Source organism: Eschscholzia californica, unplaced genomic scaffold (assembly GCF_041429995.1).
Source record: "Eschscholzia californica isolate CP2 unplaced genomic scaffold, dmEscCali1.0.p SCAF_2, whole genome shotgun sequence".
Lineage (NCBI taxonomy): Eukaryota > Viridiplantae > Streptophyta > Magnoliopsida > Ranunculales > Papaveraceae > Eschscholzia > Eschscholzia californica.
Window position 1 is genome coordinate 37,316,222 of NW_028238309.1, and position 10,410 is coordinate 37,326,631.

The following is a 10,410-nucleotide window of genomic DNA, read 5'->3' on the forward strand; positions in this document are numbered from 1 at the left end:
CACAAGGAATCCACTTTACCCCTCTTTAGGCTTAGCCAGATGGTGGATAACTGATTTTCATAAGAAAATCAGTTTTCCTGCCTATAAGAAAATCAGTTTTCCTTCCTAGTTTTCCACGGATCAAACGGGCCCTTAGTTAAAGTTGTAATGTTATAGTCTGGTGAGTCTGGTTCTCTTGTTTCCATTATCACTTGTCTAAGTGTTTGTTTATTTTAGCTGGTTTGTTTAAATATCTTCTTTAATTAATGGTGTTAGACAGTTCTCTTACAAAACCTCCAGATCTATTTAAGGGAAAAAAACCTAGATCTGTTAAAGAGAAAAAATATTCAAATCCGTCAAAAAATACTTCATGTAATTTTGATATTAAGTCCTTCAAATTTGTTCTTAAACCCTGTTAATCTTTACTTCATCATTTGTACAAAAATTGATGTTCTTTTCGATGGGTACTTCTTCATGACCATTAAAAACTGCAACATCTTGGCAAGCAAAAATTTTCCATTAGTTTCTTTTTTAGAAAATCAATCTGAAAATTTTTCAGAGAGAGAATGGTCAAGAAAATATATAGTGAGAAATAAGAGATGAAGGTTAAACTAAAGAAAGAAAGTCTGCTAGGGAAGAAATCTTTCTTAGATTGGAGAGGATGTTAATGTTTGGTGTCATTTCTGGACGAAAAGGATGGAAAGTAGTGATGCACATTGTACAAGGGCAGTTGAGGAAAGGAAAAAAATTGACATTGAATCCTGAGTTTTTCTTACGTTAAGACTTGCAAATAATTTTTATGCTGCAGAGGGGTCGAGTCTTATTAGGGGAGGTTTTTTAGGGAGATTTTGACATTGACCCCAACTTTTATATCGATAGTAGAACTACACCCTTGTTCTTTTTTTTTCCTGATCTACACCTCCTCGTAGAAGGAAAAAGCTAACTTTTAGTTAAATATCAGTTGGGCGAATCACACATGTCAATCGGGACAAAAATGCCTTATGTGTGATTTTGACATTGATCTCCGTTTTTATATCGATATTAGGACTACACCCCCGTTTTTTAAAACTTTTAATTTATACCCTCGCGTGGATGAAAACCGTTAGTTTCTAGTTTAATTTTAGTTGTGAGAATCACACATGGACAAAAATACCCTTATTTACATTTTAATTTCCTTCTCAATACCTTATATTTATTCTACTAATCAACTTCATCAACCATAGACAACTATTCGCTTCATCGACTGCCACAACCACCATAATCGTCGTCTTCATCTTCTACGACCTCTTTTTCTCACTCTCTTTGCCTTAGGGGGCACCAATTACATATTGGGGGCGCATTTAAAATTACCCAAAGATGTTGACAGGGAAATAAGGTGGAAATCAATAAATTTTGAAGCTTAGAGCACCTCCAATGCAACTCAAACTCTTCGTCTTAGAGTGCCACATAGGATTTTGTAGAGTTTCTCTTTAAAATCCACCTCCAATGCAAAACTACACATAAATCTCTAAAATAATTATTTTAGAGATCCTTAAGAGAGACTCTAAATTTTTTTTTGCAAAGGAGAGCCTCTAAATTTAGAGTGTCCTCTTGAGGATCTCTAAGTGTCACATAAGCAAATCAATTAATTTTATATCAAAATATAGGTTTTTACTCAAAATAACCAAATAGGAAAGAGACCATTTAGAGATTCATTTTTAGAGTTTTTAGAGTTTTTCTTGAGTCTTGCATTGGCGATGCTCTTAGGCTCCAAATTTAGTAACACATCCTTTCTCTTCTCTCTCTTTGTTGGCCCCCTACTCCTACGACATCATCTATGAAAGAGTTGGAGAAAGGTAGAACTAAAACAAAAACGTGAATAAAATAACTCACTAACAGTTCAGGCAGATAGCACACCAATCCAATAAAGACACCAAGAAATACGTCTAAGCCTAAGTTGTGAAATCAGTCAAATGGATTCCCCCTGTATCTTCGGAATGTTATCAAAATCTAGCCATTAATCCCAAATCAGCTGTCTAAAAATTGTATATACAACAAAAGAAAGAGAGAGATACTAGTTCCTATAGAAATAATAATAATAAATATCATTGTCCCCCTCAAAGAAAATATTTCTTATCAGTCAAATACTGCTATTGTTATTGTTATAGTTGTTGTTGCTCCAGAATGGTAATCTAGGTAAACGAGCAAGTAGAGAATCCATCAATAATGTGGGAGTCGTTTTTTCCGTTAATGAATCCTTTGCTAAAGAAACTTGAAGATCGGGATCACGCCAGAACTTGATAACATGGAGGCTCTCTTCCTCGGTTGACCTCTGAACTACAATCCGTGATGCATACCCTTTCTCCCTCATCACAAGACATATTTGCGACGGATTGTTGGCGGCAAGAGTAACCATGTACAACCAACCTCGGTCGGATAATAGTTTATCTGCAACTGGTAAGATCTTGTCAATAACGGTCCGCCCATTTTCACCTCCGGCCCAAGCAGAAGCGATACCATCGATACCCACTTCTTCCTCTGGTGTAGGTACATAAGGTGGGTTCACAACCATCACATCCACCTTCCCTGATAGTCTCGTTTCTAGTCCTGACGATGTAACATTATCACATAGTACTTCTGCGTGGACTCCGTGAGCCTCGAGAGTCGCATGGGTGACCCTCACTGCATGGGGATTAATGTCAGTTGCGAAATAATGGATTCCTCCAGCACGTTCATCTTGACCTAACATTATTGCTAGTGACGTAATTACATAACCACTACCACAACCCACTTCCATACAAAACACGGGTTGATGTTCTAGCAAGTTTGTTCGATCTGCCAAGAGTGCATCAACTAAGGCAAATGAATCGTCACAGGGTTCATATACCTCTGGATGGGAACTTACAAGGCGAATCTGTGCAATCCTGGATGGCAACCTTGGTCGAAACTGTAAAAGTGATGGCATTAGACTTGCTTTAAAATGTGTATTAATTTCACTAAAACAAGCATAGCACAAAAACATCCAAAAAGGCTATATGAAGCAGTGCCAGTTGAGGTTCTTTGAGGTTCAATTCGGACCAAAGCTAGTCATCCTAATTTTGAGTTTAGCATGCTAAAAATCTGAAAGATTTCGTTTGAACAGGAATTCAACCTACTAATTATGGGAATTTACTACAAGTCTACAGCATTTACATTTCAGTTGCAAATGAAATCATCGGGATTAAACTACTGAGATCACAACTTACCTGCCTAAGTTCCTCAGTTCCATCGCTGTGATCCATTTCTGAAGAATGCGTGTCAACAGAACCTGAAAGTGAATTTCGCACTTTTAGAATTCGACAAAATGGAGAAAGGATGCACGGCAACAAGGTTGTACTATACGACAAGAAGCTTTTTTCTACAAAAGATATGCATACAGCCCCAAGTCAAGTAGCTAACGACAAGTCCAAAATGATCATTATTACTATAAGGAAGGAGTGAGCCTACAGCAACAAAAAGGGACCTCAGTACAAGAAAAGTCCAATAGTTGTCAACTAACTAGGACCTCTAATTGATCCCTGAACATTAGCTGTAAGTTTATTATTTGGGTGAGGAAACCTCAATACAGATCAATGATCCTAACTTTCCTGTCATGCAACAAACAAACTAAACTAATACAAGTATGTTATATATACAGCAGACGAGCATATATATTGGTATGTTAAATGCATATAAGAAACCCCAAGGGCAGTGAAGTCCACTAGTACAGATGGGGAAGGAAAGAGGACAATAAAAAGTTCATTCAAACAAACCATGGGATTAACCGAAAGTTAACCACTGTTTAGAGATCACAGACAGAGCAAGTAACTTCACTTCGCGCTAAAAAGGATTCTTGCTCAGTCCGAGGAGATAAATGTGGGGTCTCTTCTTACGTCTAACACCTAAAAACAGAGTATCTGTAATTGAAGCTAAACTAAAGTGTCTACATGCTACCTTCACTCATGGTTTACGGTTTACCAGGTATAGGTTATCCTTAATCTCCATCAATCGGAACCAAGCAACTTGCCTGAGTTTTTAACACCCATTTATCGATAAACCTGTATATCAACATAAATAAAGAAAAGACTCCAGACACAGTCATGGATAGGGATCGGATCAGCCATGAGATGATCTGGGATTTCAAGTAAGGGGCCTCGCATAATTGTTACAATTAAAGAATTAAGCCTAGACTAAAACTATGGTCCTCTGAAATCCTAAACAAAAGTTTTCCCAACAAAAACTGAGCTACTTTGTAGTCAAAATTGAACTATCGCATCCTGAACTGCAGGTTGGACCAGCTGAACTAGTATGCGTAGACCGTAGTTTGCTATATACCATCCTTTTCACCATGTCGATCTGTCCCTGATTAGGTCATACATACAAGAGCCAAAAGGTTGGGTAACCATTCTAACAACAGCAATTTAGTTACATTTTTGGCTGAAATGGGATAAATTCCCAAAAAAAAATATGTGGTATCTTCTTCTGAGGTATGATAAATAAAAGGCCTTTACCATAGAAGCTTGCAGAAATGTTAACCAGAAAACCATTTTTCTCTCAAAACATCAAAGATAACAAAAAATTATCAATAAATCCATGGATTCCATCTATTCCAATTTAGAAATACAGTGAATTCACAAAAGGGAAAGAGAAAAATGCTCTTAATAAACTCAAGAAAGCTGCTTGTATATTTGTTCCTTTGGCCTGGAAGGGAACAGAACTTACACATATACAAGTAGAACAGATTTTTCATAAACAAGTGTAATATGTGGATCACTGGAGAAATGAGCCACTACTAGATTCCCACCATTGTTCATCACTGACTAAATATGTATTGACGTTGTTCTAGGCTGATTATAACAACAGTTTTGTTCTTAATCATCCTTTCTCTCGTCTCTCTAAAGATAACAATAACATATGAACCCTTCGAATCATCAATCAACAGTAATACTTCCTAGCATTATGTCACTTTTTTTCTAGAATCAACAGCGAAGACTCTTTAAACCAAATGAGAAGAGATTCAACATCATAACTGAAACAAAACCATAGGTTTAGTAGTTTTTATTCTATCCCAAGCTACTGGTGTTCCACCATAAAAGTATCCCTACCGACTCTACTTCCTGGACATATTTACAAGTTGCAGCCGAGGCTGGTCTCAACATAGACTCAAGCCTTGGCCTAGGGAGGAACTAATAATCAATGACGGGACCGCCAGAAGTTGAATTATTAAAAATAACCTATTATTTCAAGAGTTCAGGACAAAATTATTTAACTTTAATAATGTGCTATGTTGTATTAGGCGTGAGGCGAGGCCCGCCTAGGTGCACCTAGGCGAGCGCCTCATGAAAAGGCAGAAGCTGCTGCCTATCCCTTTGTAATACAAGTCATAAATATTAAATACTACAACGAATATATGTATCCCTAATTTCACAAGCATCAATCAACTTAGAGAAGGAAAAACGAAAAATAAGGAGTAAAAAAGATAATAAGAATACGAAACACAGAGACTAGGGCTGTGAGGTGTAGTTTGAATTTTCAGTTGGACTGAAAAGTGAGGTGCTCACTGTTCAGTCAAATATTAACAGTGAGGAGAAGGAAAAAAACAGGGGGCAGCAGCAATTATAAGAGAAGTAGCAGATGAAGAGAACACAAGAAACAACAATTACATCTGAAGTTGGAGAGCTGATTTGGGTGCTTCGATCCTGAGAGAAGTAGAAGATGACAGGGTCAAGAAGAATCTCTCCCTCTCTATTCTCTTCGAACGATTAGGGCAAACGGGAAGAGAGGGAGACTGATTTATATCTTTCGGTTAAGTAAGCTTGGACTCTAAATTATCAATTTTTTCGAAGGCACGCTTCTTTGCTTCGCATCGCCTTGGAGCTCCCCTGAGCGAGCAAAGGCGCTCACTTAGGCAAGCCAAGTCGCCAATTGGTGAAACCAGGGGAACTCGCCTCCGAAGAAGGCGACCCCCTTCAGAACTTGGCGTATTGAGCGCCTAGGCGTCGCCTAGGTGCGCCTTTGATAACATAGATCATGTATAGTGAATTTTACTTGATTATAATTAAATTCATGCACCTAAGTAGTATGATATATAGCAGGAGAAGCTCGACTCACTAGGGTAAGGTATGTGGATGAAGTTTCCTATTCACATTCCACAAAAGACTTGAAATGTGAAAGAAGGGATTCATGCCCAGGTTTTCTAAGAAAGAGAAGATGCATTCTGCTTCAATATTTGTTCAATAAAAGTGCTCACAATCTCTAAACTATTTAACGGGCCGGCTCTGGCTACAGGCCAGATCAGCCCACAAGTAGCTCCGCCTATGCTAATGACTACAAGACAAAATATGTGCACAGAGTTGTAATAGACACCTTAAACTGGTCTATATATAGCTAAAATCTCAGAAGCTGCTCATGATAGGTACACCACCTATAATAAAACCCTAGCATGCTCGTAAACGGTCTCTAAACACCAAAAGAGAGCAGAACTGAATCCTCCAAGATGGAAAACAAAAAAGGAATATTACTCTAATTCACAAACCAGCCAAAGGAACAGATGATTCATATCAAAATAGGGTCTTTCAATCTAATTGAGCACTAGCCAAGTGTGGTTTAGAAAATTAACTAAACCAGTACCTTAACTTCATCATAAAAGGAGAAAAATCTCAAGTTCCCAGTTCCTACTGTCTATTCTTCCCTCAATCTATTGTCAATTCTTCTGCTTGTACCATATTTTGATCCCTTGACCTTGATGACCCAACTATCTCCCTCAATCACTATCAGTACCTTATATGTAAGATTTGATCAGAACCCCTCTTTTCAACAAATTTATTTCATGAAGCTGCCTCATGAACCCAAAACAATGAACTTATACCAGAAAATTTGTAGAAATCTTATATGCACTATCTAAAGAGCCAAAACAATAAGGTAAACAATATTGATCAGTTAAAAATCAAGGTTCTAAAGAAAATATTCGATTTGCAACATTTAATTTAATACAAAAGAAAACTGGGTTAGTTTTTCTTCTAGTCCATAGAAAACCATATTTATCTTTACACATACATCCAACAAAACCTAGGTTTTGCATCAAAAATTATGAAGGCTTGAATATTTAAAAAGTTTTGAAACTCACCTAACTTGAATAAGTTCTCCTCGAACCAAATTGAGGTCCAACTGTCAACGACTGAAGGAGTGATTGATAAGAACCCTAAATCACGATCATATTTTCTCCCTTCCTTCAGAAAAAATAAAATGACATTTCTATTAGTGGTGATACGGATGAATTCTACATCTCCCTTTATCCTTTTCCCCACGCTACTATATATATCTTCCTCATATAACCCTAGAGAATTTTTGTGGATCTTCCCTCTGCTCTTTATGCAGGTAGGAAGTTTTATGGCACCCCCGTTTTTGTGCGCGTCTCCCCTTTTGACTCTGTTCAATTCACTTGGACAGGCCCACTCTATTAGCACTCCCCTCGCCCCTTTAGAGAAGGTTCTTGATTAGAAGTCAATCGGTTCAACCCAACTGATCTGTGCTCCTTTAGTAGTGGTGGGGGTTCAACTGATTTTGTGAACGAAATTAGTTCGACCCCACCAATTTTGTTGCAGAAAAATAGTTTGAACCTATTTTTTAACCCTAAGCTTTAATTTCACGGTAACGTAGAAGGTTTAACGAAAAGTCACTATAAGTAGGTTTCTACCTATAAGGCATGTAATACATGTAAAAGGGTTATTTAAAGGTAAAATATGAATCAATATCAATCATATATCCACTAAACATGAATTATACATCAATCAACAATCAAATAAGCTAAAATATGAATCAATAAACAATGTCATTGGACAATTATTTAGACATCAACTAATGAACTAAATTTATACTTATCTATGATTTATAACTTATAAGAGGAATTTCATCAAGCAGTTGGTCTACAAGACTACAACCTAAACCATCTCCACTACTCCATAATTCTCAAAGAGACTCATCAATTTCTTGATGAATTTCTTAGAAGGGAAAGCAATATTTATCTAAAACCCGAGGAATAAGGATCAATAATCTCTATTAGTCAGAACACCCAGATTTTAGAAACATCAAAGATGAGAAAAATCATAATAAGTTAAAGGTACTAACCAAATCATTGAGAGAGAAAGAGAAGATTTAAGATAAAATCAAAAAACCTTGGTTGCTCAAGTTCGGGTCCTTGCTGTCTTCGATTGAGAATAATTAGATAAACTCTCACCAGAAATCCTTGAGAGAGAAGGTGGAGATTAAAAACTCAGAAACCCTGGAACTCTCTCGTCTCCTCCTTGCTTGTCGATTTGGAAAAAACTTCCCCTTTTCTCTTTCCCGTCCCAAATCAGGAAAAAAAAAGAGTTATTTCCTTTTTGGACCCCTACTTTGTGACCAGCTTCCTTCTTGTCCCCCTATTTTTATAAATTCAAATTTGGCCCCCTTTTTAAGATAAATGACATTACTACCCTTCCTAATTCTGAAATTAAAATATTTAAAAAATTGGTTATTTCTACCTCACCTCTCTTCTCCGACGAAGGTCGCCGGTCAGGAAATTTTCCAGCCCACGACCTTCAAGAAAAAAAAAATCCTTCGTCTCTGTAAACACTCCGGCGTAGGGGTTTCCATTCGTCTGAAGTCAGTTGAACCAGACTGGAGAAAGTAATCAGACCTGGATCGTGTGGTTATGGAGAAATGGGTGATCAAAGACTTGTTGACGAGAAATGGGTGATAAAAAGCTGGTTTTGGAAAATCGATTTTAGGAATCAAACACTCATTACTTGTTGATGAAAAACTACAACCCGTTCATGAAAAATCACAACCAATTTATGAAAAATCATAACCCATTGATGGAAAATCATAACTCATTAATGTCAAAAATAACCTAGTACAACATTGAAGCAAGGAAGAAAGTGATCATCTCTCTCTGTTAAAATAAACAAAAACCCTAACTAGAGAAAGAAAATTAGAAGAAACCCATCATTCATTTCCCAAAAAATTACTGCAAAAGAAAGAAGAACAATCAAAAGGGGGTTAAAAATTGAACCTTGATGGTCTTCACAGAAGGTTTATTCAGATTCAAGTATTTCTAAACTTCAAGCTTCTGCCTTGAAATACCAATTCGACCATAACAAGTTAATGGCAACAACAACATTAAAGATATAAATAAGCGCGTCACCATTATTACCCTACTAATCTCACCACCCATAATGAAGAGCAGTAACCCTAAATCCAAAACTAGATGAAACCCAAGTTCAAAAAGAACTAATTTCCCTTCCACCATCTTCTACAAGTGATTTTACACTGCCCCCTGCCGACCTTCTCTTTTTCTCTCTAGAACTAGATCTAGCAGTAGAAAGATCTTTTTCCCCCAAATAATTCTCAAATAATAGAGTGATTGGGATTTGGATAGCTGAATAAATCCAACAAAAATCGGCGACGAGGTGTGTCTGCTAAATTTCTAGGTTCTTCAAACTGGTTGTCGATAAACGTAATCTTGGACTGGTACTTGTCCCTTGCAATTACGGCCATGGTGGAGTTCAAATACTTTCGTTTTTGTAACTCTTTATTTTATCGACAGGTGTTTTTATTTTATTTGAAAGTCGTCGACCGGAGAATTTACCGGCGACCTTCGTCGGAGAAGAGAGATGTGAGTTGGAGAGAGATAGGTGAGGTGGCGAGAGAGAGAGGTGAGGTGGAAATAACAAATTTTGTAAATGTTTTTATTTTAGCATTAGGAGGGGTAGTAATGTCATTTATCTTAAAAAAGGGCCAAATTTAAATTTATAAAAAACAGGTGGCCAAGAAGGAAGCTGGTCACAAAGTAGGGGGCCAAAAAGGAAATAACTCAAAAAAAAGAACACTAAGGTGAAAACCTAAACTACCTCTACTCTCAGACAAAATTACGAAGACCGAGCTGGCCTATAACATCATTGTTGAGAATCTTGAGACTAAGTGATTTTCACTTAATAAGTGTGGGCCGACAATATTGGGTCGTTTGATTTTTCACTTAATAAATGAATATCACTTCTAAGTAGTGCCAAAGTAAGTGCAAAAAAATAAGCTCCAACTTGGAGCTTATATTTTTGCACTTACTTTCTAAGTGCTAAAAAAGACCTAAACAAGATTTAAAATTACAAATACCTATAACTACCTAAAACCCCACCCAAAGATCGATGTTTTGGAAAAGTAAGAAAACTTTCCATAGCACACAACTTTGGGTGGAAACAAGTTTCTTTTGTTTCCTCCAAACACTACTAACTTTTGATATATTTTTTTGTTCTTCTTCCTCCATCTTCCATTCTCACCACCATCAACTCCGGCGACCCTTAACTCCGGCAACCTTCCAACACTAATTCCAAACGTCTCTTTGTTCATCTCTTTCCTCAACCCTCTATCTCTTCTCTCTCTCTCTCGCTCTTTTTCTCG

The 10,410-nt window shown here is 37.1% G+C and overlaps 1 protein-coding gene across 7 annotated transcripts; it reads right to left on the reverse strand.

Moving 5' to 3' along the window:
* Nucleotides 1-1,947: 1,947 nt before the first annotated feature.
* Nucleotides 1,948-8,378, reverse strand: LOC147557682 (S-adenosyl-L-methionine-dependent methyltransferases superfamily protein). 7 transcript variants are annotated; one of them, XM_086659047.1, is made up of 4 exons: nucleotides 8,151-8,378; nucleotides 7,103-7,205; nucleotides 3,204-3,265; nucleotides 1,948-2,905 (listed from the first exon to the last, which is right to left on the reverse strand). In XM_086659047.1, exons 3-4 carry the CDS (start codon nucleotides 3,237-3,239, stop codon nucleotides 2,099-2,101), a joined length of 843 nt encoding a protein of 280 aa, XP_086515173.1. In that variant the 5' UTR covers nucleotides 3,240-3,265; nucleotides 7,103-7,205; nucleotides 8,151-8,378; the 3' UTR covers nucleotides 1,948-2,098. The 7 variants fall into 7 exon arrangements, with proteins under 7 accessions (XP_086515173.1, XP_086515176.1, XP_086515175.1 ...); XM_086659050.1 differs by having other exon boundaries at nucleotides 7,103-7,201; nucleotides 8,151-8,343; XM_086659049.1 differs by having other exon boundaries at nucleotides 8,104-8,326.
* Between the last annotated feature and the right edge of the window lie 2,032 nt (nucleotides 8,379-10,410).